Source organism: Telopea speciosissima, unplaced genomic scaffold (genome assembly GCF_018873765.1).
Source record: "Telopea speciosissima isolate NSW1024214 ecotype Mountain lineage unplaced genomic scaffold, Tspe_v1 Tspe_v1.0111, whole genome shotgun sequence".
Taxonomy (NCBI): domain Eukaryota; kingdom Viridiplantae; phylum Streptophyta; class Magnoliopsida; order Proteales; family Proteaceae; genus Telopea; species Telopea speciosissima.
Genome location: NW_025317447.1, coordinates 19,001 through 37,525, shown reverse-complemented (window position 1 = coordinate 37,525; position 18,525 = coordinate 19,001). Strand labels below are relative to the sequence as shown.

Here is an 18,525-nt window from a genome sequence, read left to right as displayed (position 1 = left end):
ACTATCCTTGTACTCCCATGACACAAGGGCCCATTCTCAACAATAACACTTCGGCGATGTTCCCATATTGAACCAAATTATATGCCTGAAGAAGAGTGGGAAATGAATCAAGCCCTAGTATTTGTACCCGGACCTGATCATATTCAGGGTTCAAGCAGGTCAAAAAATCATACACACGTTCCATCTCTCTCTCCTTCTGAAAAGTGCCAGCATCATCAGGGTGCACCATGGGAATAGGATGATAAAATTCTAACTGCTGCCAAAGGGTGGTCAGGGCAGAATAGTAGGCAGTGAGGGAAAGCTCCTTCTGAGTAGTGCTACGGACCTGTCGTCGTATCTCATATATCTGAGCTTAATTCCCTGCTTGTGAGTAAGTCTATCGAATGGCATCCCATAGTTCCTTGGCAGAATTGAAGAGAACGAAGCTGGGACTGACAGATGGCTCCATGGAATTGAGCAGAAAAGACATGACCAACACATCATTAGACAACCATGTAGTGGCTGTAGCAGGATCCGTCGGTTTGGGGGTGTCTCCTGTAATGAGGCCAGAATAATTGTGTCCCCGGAGTGTGAGAAGACACGCACGAGATGATGGGGCCAGGTTGAAGAGTATGATGCCCAGAATTGCTTGAACGACTGAGTGGGTGTACCTCAGTTGTGCCAGTGGAGGGTGCACTAGAGGAAGTAACACTAGCAATTTCATCAGTCGTTGTAACTGCAAGGTGGGAGAATCCCCAACAACCAAAAAGGGTGTGGCAAGGGAGGTGCGACGGCAATGGTGATAGGGGCTGATTGGCAAAGGTGCAGTGATGGGGTGTCGCGGTGGACAAAGGGCGTGGCAACAAGAGTCACGACGGCACCGGCTATAGGGGCTGGCGGACGGTGGCATGGCGATGGGGATCACGGGGAAAAAGAGGCACGGCGACAGGAGGTTGTGGCGGCATTGACAAAAAGGCCGGTGGATGGTGGCGCGGTGATGTGGATCGTGGCGGAATGGAGGCACAAAAACAGGTGGTCGCAGTGGCAGCGCTGGGAGTAGCAACTGGGGTGTCGCTACTCACGGCGGGAAAGGCATGGCGATCGGGAATGGATCGCGGTAGAGAGAGGCGCAGCGGACAAGAGGCGGTGCGGTGAAAGGCAATCAAATGGGGTCGTGATGGTGGGAAGACGTGCGGTGATGGAGTCACAATGAAGAGGAGAAACTAAAGGTGCATGGTTCAGGAATCGTCTACTGCTAGATGCGGGGGCAATTGCCTCCAATGGGTGGCGGCGGTGGTGGTGGAGAAGAGAAGCGTGAAGAACGAGAAAACTTTCTAGGGTTTTGGGCTCTGATATGAAGCTCAGAATCAGAGATTGAGGAATGATGTGACTTGTCATTAATGACAAAGGTCCACTTTATTTATAATAAGAATTACAACCTAAGGGAAAAATAGTAAAAGAGGGGAAAATTATAAAACCCTAAAGTAATCTAAGATAAAGCAATAATATTCCAATCCCACAGTTGTCAACACAAAATTGTAACTAACTAATGGGAACAATAAAAATAGAAACTAATAATTCCACGTAAGGACCAAACCTGGGATGCTTTATGGACTAAACCTGGTCCAATACTTGGACCAAAACACAACCGCAAGGGCCCAAATTGGACTGCTCGATGGGTAGGCTTGCTGGACTAGATACTGATGTCCTTTTCTTCCCTTGTGCTGAGATCTGCATCAGCTCTCCCAGCCTTGAAAAAACTCGACCTCGAGTTTTAGAAAGTCGTGGGATCAGCTGTGTGTGATGAATGTCCTGTTTCATCCTATAGCAGAAGTCTGGCAGCTCTCGGCAGTTGGAATGTAGTCCTTAAGGCGAGGAGCCCTCTCTTTAATGTATAACACTAAACTGTAGGACAGATTAATGAAACAGAAATCACAGTAACAGAATCACAAGGAGTAAGAACAGGCCAGAGTATAAGGAGTTCTGATATCCAGATATAATGGTCAGATGAGACTAAAATTAAAATCAAATAGACTCCTTGATAGATTGTACAAGCCCTCCAAATATCAAACTGATTCAATGGTCGGATCTGCAGAAACAATAGGTAACAGAAAATAGAAAATGATAAGGAACAGAATTTATTAACTTTTATGATGATCAATAACTCACAATCCATAGATCAGATGATCCTCCAATTCTGGTCAAAGGTGGGAAGGTCTAAGAAACAAATAATATCAGAAAATTAGACCAATCCAATTGCTGGATTGACTGGACTGAAGACACAAATCCTGCAGTCAGAATTGTTTAGAGCTGAAATTGTAGGATGAGAACTGAACAAGGAAAACCTGCAGAACAGTGGGTGAATAACAATCGTATAAGAAAAAAGAATGAACAGGAATGAAGGAGAGTATGGAGCGAAGAATCAAACCCAACTTTAGACCTGATGCTGCTGGAATAACAGACCCAAACAGAAATCAATCTGGACTAGAAGCTGTGTCACCTGTAGCAGCACTTCTCAGTCTTTACAACAGTAGACAGCTCCCATGAAAGTAATGACTGTGTAGGGAAAAAAAAAGGAAATAAACGAAGAAGAAGAAGAGTATGGCTTAGCTTCATCACCATTACCTAGGTATGGCTTCACCACCCACCATTCCAAGGTTACACCGTCTTGGTTGCACTTGATTCACCAGAAGGTTGTTGCTCCATTGAAGAGATACAATAGTTGAATGCCAAAAATCGTTGGAGGCTTCTCCTTTACTTGTATTTATTAAAATATAAACTTGTACAAAAAAAGGCAATCTTAACAAAAATAGAACCTTCTTATGTTGCTAATGGCTTAGCAACTAAAACTAATATTGTTGTAAATAGGGAATAAGGGTATTTTGGGTAGTTTCTATATTTTGTATTCATTGTAACCCTATTCCTGATATTATAAATAAAGAGGACCAGTGTCATATTGCACAAGTCGTATTCTCTCCAATCCAACATGGTGTCAGAGCAAGAACCAATCTAAGTGTACTGAAAAAATTCCCATCGTTTTTTTTCCTCTCTCCCTTTCTCGTTTTCTTTTTTCCGCCTAGCGCCACCACTCCACTTCCCCCTAGGGATCACCGTTTTCTCCCTTCTCCACTTCTAGTGCCACCGCCACCCACCACTTCCACCTCTTTTCCTTTCGCTTCCTCGGTGGCGATCTTCTAAGCCACCGAGGGCCTTTGTTTGCCCTTGCTTTTTTGATTCCCTTCATTAAACTAATGATTTGAAGGGCTTCATACATTTTTTTTTGGGTTTCAGACATCTTCATTCCTTCGATCCTTCAGGTTTTTGGAAGATCGAATGTTTTTTTTTCTCCCTATCGATTCTTAGGTTCCAGCCTAATTTCGATTTTCATTGGTCTGAAATCCCCTTCTGGTTATCGTTTTTTTGTCCAGGCATTCCTTGGTATCGAAATTTTTTTTTCTTGGATTACAATATTTCCTGGTGCTTCTCGATTTCTCAGATCTCTCTCTGACATTGAATTGTTTTTCTCTGGCTGTATCGTTTATCTTTCCACCATATGTTCCTTAGATTTTTTTCCAGAACTCCTTTATCCAGTCGGGGATGACTGGTTCGGAGGCATCTAGTGGTTCTTTTGCAGATGATGGCAGCCGCTCATACCCAACCTTCCCTCCCTATGCTGTTAAACTTGATGGGGGAAATTACTTGATGTGGTCTAGATCCGTCTTTGTCTCTGTTGACTCTCGTGGGTACTATGGCTATCTTACTGGTGCTAAGCCAAAGCCCACGGCTAAAGCTAAACAAGAACGATGGAGTTCAGCCAATTCTCTTGTTATGTCTTTTCTCTTCAGCAGCATGCAACCTCAGATTGCCCCAGGATATATGCTATTGGATACTGCAGCCAAGATCTGGAAGGCTGCTCAGGAAACATACTCCCAAGTGGGGAACGATGCACAGGTGTATGAGTTAAGGAAGAAACTGCGTGAGACTACGCAGGGTACCCTCACTTTATCTCAGTATTTCTCTGAGCTGCATTCTCTCTGGCAGGATTTGGATTATTATGATGATTTTCAATGCTCTATGGCTGCAGACATTACTGCTTTCAAGAAATGGAAGGACAAATTCCGTGCTTACGATTTTATGGCTGGTCTGAATGTGGAATATGATCAGTTTCGTTCTCAGATTCTCAGTCGTGATCCGTTTCCCACTCTGGAACAATCATATGCCCTGATTCAGCTTGAAGACACCCGCAGATCTGCCATGCTTCCTCCTTCTGCGCCTCCTGCTCCAGAGCGATCAGCCTTAGCTTCCAGCATTATTATACCATCTCAGGGTGGTACTACTAAAACCACTGATCGTGCTACTTCTGACAGAGCCTTTTAAATGTGATTATTGTGGAAAACCCTGGCATAACAAGGAAAACTGTTGGAAGCTTCATGGCCGTCCAGCTGAGGGCTCTATCAAGGGCCGTGGTAAGAACCAGAACCGCAAGTCTTCTGCACATCTTTCAGTAGCTGCTGATAATGCTGCACCTATCGTGCCCACCCTTGCTGCTGCTTCCTCTCCTATGCCTGATGAAGTCACCATGTTGCTCCGCCAGTTGGTCACCAAGTTAGACTCTCCTGCCACAGCCAATCCCGCTGCTGCCTCCTCTTTTACTTCGGCACAATCAGGTTCTTCTGCCATCTCAGGTATAGCTTTCGCTGGTTGTGTCTCTGCTGCCCTTCGTCCCTGGATTATTGACTCGGGGGCTTCAGATCACATGACCGGTGATTCCAGTTTTTTTTTCTCGTTACTCTCCTTGTTCTGGTAAAGAGAAGGTTCGCATTGCCAATGGAACATTCTCTTCTGTCTCTGGACAAGGTTCCATTGTTTGTACTCCTACTTTAACCTTACATCATGTCTTGCATGTTCCTGAGTTCTCTACAAACCTACTTTCCATTCATCGCCTTACTTCTGACCTGAATTGCAAAGTGATATTTTTTCCCTCTTATTGTTTGTTTCAGGATATGGTGAAAGGAGAAACGATTGGCTCTGGTAGGGCTCATGGTGGTTTCTATTTGCTTGATGTGGAAGCTTCCCCAACCAATCCAACTCACTTGACAAAATCAGCAACTCCGGCTTCTTTGGATTCGTCTTCCCTTTTACTTTGGCATAAACGATTGGGTCACCCGCTTGTGGGGACCTTAGTTAGGTCTAATCCTTCTTTATTTTCTGGTTGTAATTCCAAGGATTTGTTTTGTGAGGCATGCATTTTAGCCAAGCAAACTCGGGTTTCATATTCTAATTCCAATAAACGAATTACTTTACCATTTATGTTAATCCACATTGATGTATGGGGTCCAGCACGATGTAATTCTTTATCTGGTTTTAGATGGTTTGTATCCTTTATTAATTGTCATACTTGAGTTACCTGGCTGTGCTTGATGCGTCACAAGAGTGAAGTGTTCCACTGTTTTCAGTCCTTTCGCAGCATGGTTCGCACACAATTCCAGGCCACTATCCAAGTTCTTCGTAGTGATAATGGGTTGGGATATTTAGATGGCGCATTTCGTCAATATCTTTACACCCATGGTATTTTACACCAAACCAGCTATGTTGACACTCCTACTCAGAATGGTGTGGCAGAACGGAAGAATCGCCATCTCCTTGAAGTTGCTCGCTCCTTGCTTTTTGAGATGCGTGTGCTTACTTCTTACTGGGGTAAGGCAGTCCTTACTGCAGCCTATCTGATCAATCGGATGCCCAGTCGCATTCTAGACTTTGTATCGCCTATCCAGGCTCTCCAGGGCTCTACTAGCTTCACGGTTCCACTTAAAGTGTTTGGCTGTCTCTGCTTTGCCCGCAACCATCAACACCCTGGGAAGTTAGAACCTCGTAGATTGAAGTGCATCTTTGTGGGCTATTCACCGACCTAGAAAGGTTACTGCTGCTATTACCCCCCACACGGCGGATGTATGTCACCATGGATGTAGTTTTTAATGAGGCTGTTCTCTACTTCTCTTCGGCATCTCATCAAGGGGGGACCTTGGTTTTCATTGATGAATGTGCCTCATGGTTCGGGTTTAGCTCCTCTTCCCATTGCTCCTATTCAAGGGGAGCCCTTGGATGATTCAGCTGCCTCAGTCTGTTACTCCTGTTGTTAGCCCTTATGACATTGTTTATCATCGGCGACCTCGTGACAAGCAAATAGAGCCTACCACAGCTGCATCAACTCTACCTAGCCAACCGACTCCTACATCAGATCCGATCCTAGATTCAACTCCATCAGGTAACGATCATTCTTCCCCTGAGTTCATATCATTAGATTCCCCTTTACCTGATCCATCTCTTGATCTTCCCATTGCCCTCCCCGTAAGGGGACTAGAACCTGCACGCAACATCCTATTTCCAAGGCTGTTTCGTATGGGTGTCTGTCTCCACATTTTCGTGCCTTTGTATCGTCCTTGTCTTCTGTTTCCATTCCTCAGAATTGGCAGGAGGCTCTCAGAGATCCAAGGTGGAAGGCAACAATGGTGGAAGAAATGCAGGCCTTGAAGAAGAACAGTACATGGGATTTGGTGACTCTTCCTCCTAACAAGAGGATTGTGAGCTATAAGTGGGTATTTGTTGTCATGCACAATGCTGATGGATCTGTTGATCGCTACAAGGCAAGGCTGGTTGCTAGAGGATTTACATAGACATATGGTTTGAATTATCAGGAGACATTCGCACCGGTTGCAAAGATGAACACCATTCGAGTCATCCTTTCATGTGCAGTCAATCTTGGGTGGACCTTGCAACAACTTGATGTGAAGAACGCCTTCCTACATGGGAAGCTCGAAGAAGAGGTGTATCTAGATATTCCTCCTGGGTTTGCAAGTTCAGAGACCGTTGGCAAGGTATGTAAACTCAAGCGTGTGTTATATGGGCTGAAACAGTCTCCTCGAGCCTGGTTTGGCCGTTTTCATGGTGGTATGATCTCGTTTGGTTATTCTCAAAGCAACGCAGATCACACTCTCTTTATCAAGTGCACGGGGACCAAGATAGTAGTCTTAGTGGTGACTGGGGACGATATTGAAGAAATAACACGCCTCAAGGTGTATCTTGGCTGAGAATTTGAGATTAAAGACTTTGGACCGTTGCGCTATTTTCTTGGTATTGAGGTGGCCCGATCTACAAAGGGTGTGTTTCTCTCTCAGCGGAAATACACCTTAGACATCTTAACTGAGACAGGTACGATGGGATGTAAGCCAGGCGATACTCCTGTTGAACTAAATGCTCGTCTGTCAAGTCAAATAGGTGAGCCAGTAGACAAAGGTAGGTATCAACGTTTGGTGGGCAAGCTGATTTATCTGTCTCATACACGTCCGGACATTACTTTTGCTGTTAGTATGGTCAGCCATTTTCTGCATGATCCATACACCTCACACTGGGAAGCAATCATTCGGATACTCTGCTACTTGAAGGCAGCACCAGGAAATGGTATACTTTTCTCTCCACATGATCATCTTCGGATCGAGGTTTTTACTGATTCAGATTGGGCTAGTTCTCCTGATGACAGATGGTCCATCTTTGGGTATTGCACTTTGGTTGGAGGTAACTTAGTCACTTGGCGTAGCAAAAAAACAAGCTGTGGTTGCACGATCAAGTGTTGAAGCAGAGTTTCGTGCCATGTCTCATGGCATTTGCGAACTATTGTGGATTAAAAGTCTTATCCAAGACTTGACTATTCCAGTCCAACTGCCTATGATGCTTTACTGTGACAACAAGTCTGCCATTAGCATAGCCCACAACCCTGTCCAGCATGACCGAACGAAGCATGTGGAGATCGACTGACACTTTATTAAGGAAAAATTAGAGCAAGGACTAATTTGTACTCCCTTTGTCAAATCAGCAGATCAGTTGACTGATGTGTTTACAAAGGGTTTGGCTAGTAAGGTTTTTGTCCTATTGTGTGCAAGTTGGGCATACATGATATTTATGCACCCACTTGAGGGGGAGTGTTGTAAATAGGGAATAAGGGTATTTTGGGTAGTTTCTATATTTTGTATTCATTGTAACCCTATACCTGATATTATAAATAAAGAGGACCAGTGTCATATTGACACAAGTCCTATTCTCTCCAATCCAACAAATACAAAAGAAACTATGAAAATAGTAATAACTAACTAGGCAGCCTTCATATGTGCCAGGAACATGGGCCCACATAATCAGCCAAAATAGAAACTCCAAAGGCTGCTGGTCGATGGCTGCATATGGGCAGATTATGGACTCTTTATGGGCTTAAGTTATAACCATCAAATAGGCCCAAATATGGGCCGGACTATAACATAAGTCATGGCCTATGGTGGGCTGGTATAACTTAAGTTATTGGGCCCATAAAGCCTAATTATGGGCCTGATTGGCCTGGCCTTTCTTCCTCCTTGAGTACTCCTTTAGTTCTGCATTAGCTCTCTCTGGCTTTAAATCATTCCTCTCAGACAAATGGATAAAGTCCATGTATTGCTCGTACAAGTTACAGTTGAGCCGCTTAAAGTCATCACCATTTACCTAAGTAGCTCTAGACCTTGGGCATCCTTTTCACTTGATTAAGAATAAGTAGTAACCACTGACCTCTGTGTCAGTGTAGCAATAGTCCAACACCTCTTCAATCTTGTCCTCAATTGATGGTGTTGACTGTGGCAACCCAACATATGCTCCATGTCTCCCTCGTTTGAATGGTGGCCCAGATAAAGAGTTAAGTCTGCCACGTTGAACACAACATTGGTGGCCATATCGTCAGTATGCTCAGGAACATAAGCATTCGATCCTATATTCTTAAGAACTTTGTAAGGACCAATCTGAAGCAATGCGCATCATAACTCTATCACCAGGTTTGAATTCCACATAAAGTCGATGACGGTCAGCTGCGGCTTTGGAGGCATCATTGCTAACAGCTATCCATTGTCTCACATTTGCATGAATCTCAGTGACATGGCGTAAGAAATCGTCCATGTTGATACTAGTGCGTACATGTGACGGAAGAGGAACAAAGTCAATTGGTCACTTGGGTTGCCTTCCAAGTACAATCTTGAAAGGGATGCGACCAGTTGTCCTGTTCACAGAATTATTGTAGGAAATTTCTGCTATGTCTAGGATAGAAGGCCAACTCTTCTTATAATCTTAAACCAGACAACGTAGCAAATTGCCTAAACTGCGGTTGATGACCTCTATCTGTCCCTCAGTCTGTGAAAGATGGGCTGTAGCGAATTGTAGTTTGGTCTGAGTCTTCATCCATAACGTTTTCCAAAATAGCTTATAAACTTTACATCCCTGTCAGATACAGTAGAGTGATAGACTCAAGTAGTCTGTGTAATCTCACAATTCTTTGAAGAAGAGTGATGCTCCGTAGTAAGCATCAAAGTTTTCCAACAAGGAAGGAAATGGTCCATTTTGGAAAAATGATAAAGCACAACAAAAATGGAATCTTGCCTCTCACATGTAGTAGGCAATCTGACCACAAAATCCATACTGATATCTGTCCACAGGCATGGGGTACAGATAGTGGAGAATGAAGACCTATGTTCTACTTTGTTCCTTTTGCTAGCTGACAAATTTTGCATCTCTGTATAACATGCTCAACGTCCTACTGTTGAGGCCAATAATATCCGTCAACTACCTATAAGAGAGTTTTGTCTTTTCCAAAATGTCCTCCGAGTCCACTATGTAGCTCTCGGATAAGATGATGGTGGAGGGAAGTGTCGGGAATACATAGTGGAGTGCCGAAAAAGAGAAATCCATCATGAATGGAATACTTGGAATCTCTTCCTCCTTGTTAAAGAGACTGATAGATGGAAGAGAAGTCCTTATCAGAAGATTATTGATCTTTGATGTGGTCGATATCTGTAGCATCAGCCGAAAAAGTCTGCATAGTCAAAACCTTTTGACTCAGAACATCTGCTACCGTGTTCTCCTTTCCTGTCTTGTACTTCATTGCAAGGTAAATTCTTGTAGATACGCAACCCATTACATGCCTTTTACTGACCGTCTTTTTAGAATGAAGGTATTTCAAGGCGTTATGATCAGTGAATAGGATGAACTCCTAGCCAACGAGGTAGTGCTGCCAATAATTCAATTCGTGGACAACTACGTACAACTCCAAGTCATAAGTAGAGTACCTCGTCTTGGCATCGTTCAATTTCTTGTTGTAGAATGCAATGGGATGTCTTTCCTACATAAGAACTCCACCTATGCCAACGTGGGATGCATCTGTCGCCACCTCAAACATCCTGTCAAAATCGGGTTGCTATAGTACTGACCTTCTTCTTTTAATGAAGTTGTTTCAAGGCCTTATGAGTAGTGAATAGGATGAACTCCTTGCCAACGAGGTAGTGCAGCCAATGCTTCAATACTTGGACAACTGCGTACAATTTCAAGTCATAAGTAGAGTACCTCGTCTTGGCATCGTTCAATTCTTGTTGTCGAATGCAATGGGGTGTCTTTGAGTCTTTCCTACATAAGAACTCCACCTATGCCAACATGGGATGCATCTGTTGCTACCTCGAACTTCCTGTCAAAATCGGGTAGCTGTAGTACGGGAGCCTCCATCATCTTTTTCTTCATACGGTCGAAGGCTTTGTTGGATGTAGGTGTCAACTCAAACTTGCCCTTGTTGGTTTTCATATATTCTGTTATAGGGTCATGTCCGACCATGATGCTACTAAAGTCTCGAATGAACCTGCGATAAAAAATAGTTAAGCCATGGGAACGCATGGCTTCTGTTAGTGTCTTAGGTGCTAGCCAGTTTCGAATACTCTGAAATTTCTATGTATCCACTTCCACACCACTGGATGATACAATAAACTCAAAAAAGATAACCTTGGGCTGCATGAAAGAACACTTTTTAAGGTTGGTGTAGAGCTTCTCCCTTTATAGCATTCTGATCACATGCCTCAAGTGGTCGTCCTTTGTTTTACTGTACACCAAAATATTGTCAAAATAGATAGAAAATCTGGCAAGAAAGAGTCTTAAGTTCGTGTATTATCACTCTCATGAAGGTACTGGGGGCATTTGTGAGACCAAAGGGCATGACCTTCCATTCATACAAGCCGTCCTTTGTTTTGAAGGCAGTTTTCCATTCATCTCCAGGCTGAATCCGTATATGATGGTAGCCACTCCTGAGATATATATTAGAAAAGACCTTGGCACCAACCATCATATACAACATATAGTCAAGTTGAGGAATAGGAAACCAAAACATGATTGTTATCCTATTTATAACACGACTGTTCACCATAGTTGTCAAGGTGCTGCCTAGGCGTCCAAGCGCTTTGGTCGACTTGGGCGCCTTGGTCACCTAGGTGGGCGCCTTGATCGCCTTGGTCGCCTAGGTCGCCTACTTGGTTTCACCTTGCTTTTTTACCTTCTCCAACGCCTTGGGTCGCCTAACCGCCGTGACAACTATGCTGTCCACACCAATGCGCCAAGACCCATCCTTTTTTTGGCATAAGGAGGGATGGTACAACACATGGACTTAGGCTCTCTTGTATGAAACCTTTCTTCATTAGCTCATCCACCTGTCTCTTCATTTTTGTATGCTCTGTGGGGCTCATCCTGTTGTTAGATGTGTATAGATTTGTAATAAGGGTAGTTCTGGTACTAGTCTTGTTACTAGTTACCTTATTATGTAATTCTGTATTTTCTTCTTTTTTACCTTTTACCTCCCTAGGGAGTGAGTTGTAATACTTTCATTTATGACTTTGAAGTAATATAGATGTAGGGAGTGAGTTGTAATACTTTCATTTATGACTTTGAAGTAATATAGATGTGTGGAGATCTCTCACACACACAACCATTACAACCGAAATATTACTCTTCCATTCTCTTGCTCTCTTCTTCTTCTCTTCCTCTCCACCATCTTCCTCCTCTTCTCTTACCTACATCCTTAAACTAAAATCCAACTTGGTATCAGAACCAAAGGTTTGAGAGTCGTATCATCTCTATTTTCCTCATCTTTTTCCCTCTCTTTGAGATCCTAGAACTCAAGGGATTTCAAAGAAGAGGTTCCTATGTAAATCCTTTGCAAAAAAGGTACGAAGTAGGTTCTCTATAACCTATTTAGGTGATTGAGGATGATTCTTGAGCTACTTTGGAGCTCCATTGAAGCTGTTTTGAAGTGAACCAAGTAGCAGTTAGGGTTTCCGCCAGCTCAAGAGTGAAGGCCATGTTTCTCTCATTCTCGGCATGTTTTTGGAGCTTGGAATAGCTCAACAGAATCGTATAAGGGTCCTCTATATGCTCCAAGTGTGCCTCCTTGATGAATGAAGGTACTGTCCAAGCATATCTCGATTTTGTGGATCTGCTCTTACGCCCGATTTCCGCCGATTGCGAGTTGAATCCATGGATCAGGTCCATTTCAGCATGGGTTTGGCTGCTGGACCAGCCTACTAGGATCGTATAAGGACCCTAGTTATAGTCTTCGTGTTCTCCTTTGATGGATGAGACTCCTCTTTGAGTTCTACTCAGTTTCGTGGTGTTGTTCTCTGCCCAGGTAAACCCGATAATGCTGTATTTTCCTTGTTCTTGCATTTAGGGTATATTGGACCTCTTGTTTGATTGAAAAGTGATGATGAATATCTGCATTTGAAATATTGGGGCTTGTTTAAGCTGTTTTATCTCTTAAAGAGTGTGGGAGTGAAGCTTTGTTGTGCTGGAATCTTTGTCTTTAAGTTGGCAGCTCTGTTTTTGTGTGTTGGGATAATTTCCTTGGGTTGAGTGTGCACTCCCCTTGCTGGTTGTTACCTGTTTATGGCCAAGTACTCTTTCCCATACATTATGGGTGATACATCTGCATCTGAACTTGGTTCGGCTACCTCACAACCTCTTCCCACTGCACCTCAAGTTGTTTATGAGAGTGTGCCTACACAGATCTCCTTTGTAAAACTTGATGGCACCAATTATTTGGATTGGTCACACTCCATGAGGCTGTCACTAAGAAGCAAACGGAAACTTGGGTACATTACAGGTACCATTAAGGCTCCAGAGCCTAGTTCACCTGGCTTTGACCAATGGGAGGCCGACAATTCTACAGTCATGACATGGTTGATCTTCTCTATGACACTTGAGATTGGGCGAAGGTCTATAAGAAAGGAGGCCAAGGCCATCTGGGACAGTGTTGCACAAACTTTTGATCGAGTGGGTGACTCTGCCAAGGTCTACCAGCTTCACCAAAAGATTAACTCCATGAGGCAGGGTGATAGGACTATTTCTGAGTACTACAATGCCTTCCTTAGCCTTTTGGAAGAATATGACCACTACAGGGATCTCCACTTGAAGGACCCAGAGGATGAGGCCAAGGTATATCAGACTCTTGAAAAAGAGCGTGTCTTTACCTTACTTGGTGGTCTGAACCCTGACTATGGGCCCATCAGGCTTCAGATCTTAGGCTGGTCTCCCTTTCCATCTCTTAGTGAGGTCTGTAGTTACTTACAGAGTGAGGAGACTCGGCGTGTTGCTATGGAGCCCGCTTCTGTATCTTCTATTTAGAGGTCAGCCCTCAACTCCAGTTCTTCCCGAGACACCTGTGGAGGTGGTAGAGGCCAAGGGCCTAACCGAGAGGTAGCCAATACAGTGGAGACAGTAGGTGCTAGTGGAGTTGGTTGTGACCGGTTTAAATGTAATCATTGTGGGAGAACTGGCCACACCAAGGATAGGTGTTGGTCTCTTCATGGCCGTCCTCCTGGCACACGTGGTCGTGGTGGCCGTAGAGTGGGAGCTCGAGCTCACTCTGTGATGACTGAGGCAGATACTACACAGGATGACTCTGCCTTTATGGATACAGTGGTTCGCCGGGTCATATCACAGCTTAGCACATCTTCTACACCTTCTGTAGCCAGTTCCTCATCATCCTCCGCTTTACAGGTCTCTACTTCAGCCTCTACTACAGCCCAGTCTTGGGTCATTGATTCTGGTGCCACTGACCATATGACTGGTACGTCCCATAATTATGATTCCTATACCATTTGCTCTGGTAAGGATAAGGTTAGAATAGCCGATGGCTCCCTATCCTCCATATCTGGTAAGGGTAGCATTCCTGTCACTTCATCTATTTCTCTTACTTCAGTTCTTCATGTTCCTAACCTTACAGTTAATCTTTTATCTGTGAGTCACTTGACAAAATCTTTGAATTGCTGCATCACCTTTTTCCCTTCTCACTGTCTTTTTCAGGATTTGGTGACGAAGAGGATTATTGGTAGTGGACGTGAAGAGCAAGGCCTTTATCTTTTTGATCCTTTTGTGTCTACAGCTCAGTCTTATGTGTGTGGCCGTAATGATAGTAGTTCTGTGGCGGCTGTTATGTTATGGCATCGTCGTCTTGGCCACCCTTCTTTTTGTTGTAATGAGGAAACAGTTACCTCACTTATTTTCTTCTGTTGCTTCTTCTCATGTTTTTCAATGTGAATCATGTATGTTAGCCAAACATTGTCGTTCCTCTTATCCATATCATGGTAATAGAACTGCAGCCCCTTTCACATTGTGCATACTGATGTTTGGGGACCTTCCCCTACTACTTCTTTATTTGGCTTTCGTTATTTCGTGTCATTTGTTGATGATTTTTCTCGTGCTACATGGACTGTTCTTCTGAAACATAAAAGTGATGTTTGTGATGCATTTCAACATTTTTATCAGATGATCCTTACCCAGTTTGAAACTCGGATTAAAATTGTTCGGTCTGATAAAGGGGGGGAATACATGTTTGGTGGCCTTCAAACCTTCTTTACTGATCATGGCATTATCCATCAGCTTGCGTGTGTTGATACCCCCAACAAAATGGGGTTGCTGAAAGGAAAAATCGCCATCTATTGGAGGTCACCCGTAGTCTCTTGTTTGGCATGCATGTCCCCAAGATCTTCCTGGTCATCGCGCACTTCTTCTTACGGCCTCCTTCCTCATCAATCGCATGCCTACTAAACTTCTTGCTACCAAAGGTTACAAGTGCTATCATCCCTCTTCTCGCAAGTGTTTCATCTCCAAAGATGTGACCTTCCTTGAGTCTGTCCCTTTCTTTGCACCCTCTTAGCATCCTCTTCAGGGGGAGAATTGTGGTAGTGAACAGGCTGCTGATCTCCTTCATTCCTCCCTACCTATCTCTCCCTTTATACTTGACATTGGTAAGCACAGGGCTGTGGGTGTAGATGTGAATACAGATCCGGATGTTGACACTGATACTGGTAAGGATAAGGATTACCATATTACCTACAAGAGAGGTGAAGGCTTGCATAATGAAAGAAAGAAGACCTACCAAGAGTCCTCTTTGGATCCAGATCCACATCCTGAGCCTCCTCTATCAGGTGATATTCCTTCCCTTCCATTTGACTTAGACCTTCCCATTGCTGTTAGAAAAGGGAAAGAGCCTGTACTAATCCTATAGCCCAGTTTGTTTCCTATGATGCTCTTTCTCCTACAGGTCTTGCCTTTGTTACTGCTCTCTCTACTGCTTCTATTCCCAGGAATGTTGTTGATGCTATATCTGACCCAAAGTGGAGACAAGCCATGTTCGAGGAGATGATGGCCCTTGAAAAGAATGGTACTTGGCAATTGGTGGATCTTCCAAGGGGACGTGTCCCAGTTGGATGCAGATGGGTCTACACAATCAAGTATAAGTCAGATGGGACAGTTGAGAGATACAAAGCAAGGTTAGTAGCCAAGGGGTACAGTCAAGTTTATGGGATTGACTATCAGGAGACATTTGCTCCTGTGGCTAAGCACAACTCTATAAGAGTCCTATTATCCTTGGCTGCCAATAAAGATTGGCCACTATATCAGTTAGATGTGAAGAATGCCTTCCTTCATGGGGACTTGGAAGAGGAAGTGTACATGCAAACTCCACCAGGCTTCAAAATGCTTTCAGCTGAAGGGAAAGTGTGTCTCCTAAAAAAGGCTCTATATGGTCTCAAACAGTCACCAAAGGCATGGTTTGAGCGCTTCCGACAGGCTATTCTAAAGGATGGGTATTCCCAGAGTCAAGCTGATCACACTCTCTTTACCAAGCGAGGAGATGGTACCATTACAGCCCTCATAGTGTATGTTGATGATATTGTAGTCACTGGAGATGATCTGGCTGAGATTAGAAGACTGAAAATCTACTTGGCTCAACAGTTTGAAATCAAAGATCTAGGTCCCTTGAAGTACTTCTTAGGCATTGAGGTATTAAGGACCAAGAGAGGAATCAACATATGTCAGCGGAAATTTGTTCTTGATTTGTTGACGGAGACAGGGATATTAGGATGCAAACCGGCAAATTCTCCTATTGAACAGAATCACAAACTAGGAGAAGATTGTAGTCCTTCTCTTGTTGATGCGGGAAAATACCAAAGGCTTGTGGGGAAACTTATCTATCTTTCTATGACACACCCAGATATCTCTTACGCAGTAGAAGTTGTGAGCCAATTCATGCATGCCCCCAAGAGTGGCCACTTGGATGCAGTGTATCGCATTTTCAGATATTTGAAGTCTTCTCCAGGGAAAGGACTGTTGTATGTAAAACACAGTTACTTAAGAATGGAAGGTTTTACTGATGCCGATTGGGCTGGATCCATTACAGACAGGAGATCTACCTCGGGTTATTGTACCTTTGTAGGAGGTAACTTAGTTACATGGAGAAGCAAAAAGCAACATGTTGTGGCCAGATCTAGTGCAGAGGCAGAATTTAGAGCTATGGCTCATGGAGTGTGTGAGCTCATTTGGTTAAAGAGACTAGTTCAAGAATTGGGATTTGGCACTGAAGGGCCTATGAGGCTATACTGTGACAACAAGGCTGCCATCACTATTGCTCACAATCCTGTCCAACATGACCGAACTAAGCAATTGAGGTTGATAGACACTTCATTAAGGAGAAGATAGACTCTGGCTGTATTTGTACTCCTTTTGTGAAGACCGATGATCAGGTTGCAGACATCTTCACCAAGGCTCTCGCCTCTCCTCAGTTTAGTACTCTCCTAAGCAAGCTGGGAATGCATGATATATATTCTCCAGCTTGAGGGGGAGTGTTAGATGTGTATAGAGTTGTAATAAGGGTAGTTCTGGTACTAGTCTTGTTACTAGTTACCTTATTATGTAATTCTGTATTTTCTTCTTTTTACCTTTTACCTCCTAGGGGTGAGTGACTTTGAAGTAATATAGATGTAGGGAGTGAGTTGTAATACTTTCATTTATGACTTTGAAGTAATATAGATGTGTGGAGATCTCTCTCACACACACAACCATTACAACCGAAATATTACTCTTCCATTCTCTTGCTCTCTTCTTCTTCTTCTTTTCCTCTCCACCATCTTCCTCCTCTTCTCTTACCTACATCCTTCAACTAAAATCCAACTCCTGTATGCTGGTAACTTAGGCAGCTCTAATATGATAATTCTTTAGTTTATCCTTCCTAGTTTTGCCACTAATCCATCTCAACATCCTCATTTCCGCTACACTGAGCCTATCTATATGATGATTCTTAATTGCCTAACATTCCACACCATACATCATAGCCGGTCGTTTGACTGTCCTATAAAATTTTCTTTTTTAAGTTTAAAGGAATACATCGATCACACAACACTCCAGACACACCTTTCCACTTCGTCTGTCCTATTTTAATTCTCTGTGAAATATCATCCTCTGTAGCACCTTCTTTATTTATGATTGAACCCCTATACCTAAAATAATCACGTTGTGGAATCTCCCTCCATCAATTTTCACCGCCTCATTATCCATCCTAGTGTAACTAAAGTTACACACCATATACTCTGTCTTCTTTCTACTTATCTTAAAACCTTTTGATTCGAAGGTTGATCTCCATAACTCTAACTTGGTGTTAATCCCTGCTTTTGTCTTATCTACTAAAACAATATGCATATGCGTGAATCAAAACTTGGCGTTAATCCTTGCTTTTGTCTCATCCACCAGAACAGTGTGCATATGCGTATCATGTACTTTAAATTTGTCTCAGTAGTGGAAGCTTCATTCTTTGTTGCCATATCTGAACTTTTACACCTTGATTAGTTTCAGAGTGAAAATACTGTAGATCTGAATAAAAATTTCAGTGAAGGCTAGGTCCCCTATGACAAACAGTGGAAAGATTAGACAGGCAGTGCTGTAGTGCAAGTGATATTATGTCCACTAAATTCTTTTGCTCTGCTTAAAATTATGTGTTTGTGTATCTTTGTAGGATGAGAAGGATAAGAAAATTCAGGAGCTAGCTGCAGAGCTGCGGCATAAGAAAAGATTGTGTGCAGCATATCGAGAAAAGTTGCTCATGTTCCTGAAAGATGTGGAGGAGCACACGGAACAGCTGTCGACAAAAGTTCAACTCATAGTTAACAGTGTGAGAGAAATTGAATCCGAAGATCAAGAGCTTTCATGCTTCAGATAGCTCCAGTATTTGGAGTAACTAATCTCATGCCATCACTGCTTTTAATTGCTAGTTATGCATCTTCATTATTGTAGCTTTGTTATGGTTCTTAAAGACAAATTAAGTTTGAAGGCATTAGTTATATGCAAGTTGGTACAATGAATATAACACGGTGCTCAGTACTTCAGAATTTTGTT

The 18,525-nt window shown here is 43.2% G+C and overlaps 1 protein-coding gene across 1 annotated transcript in view; it reads left to right on the top strand.

The window, feature by feature from the left end:
• LOC122647667 (protein FAR1-RELATED SEQUENCE 5-like) overlaps positions 1 to 18,525 on the top strand; it is a 39,693-nt gene extending 21,168 nt beyond the window's left edge. The window contains exon 3 of the mRNA XM_043841024.1: positions 18,146 to 18,525. Coding sequence (XP_043696959.1) covers positions 18,146 to 18,349 — 204 coding nt within the window. The 3' untranslated portion in view covers positions 18,350 to 18,525. The remainder of the gene's footprint in view (positions 1 to 18,145) is intronic.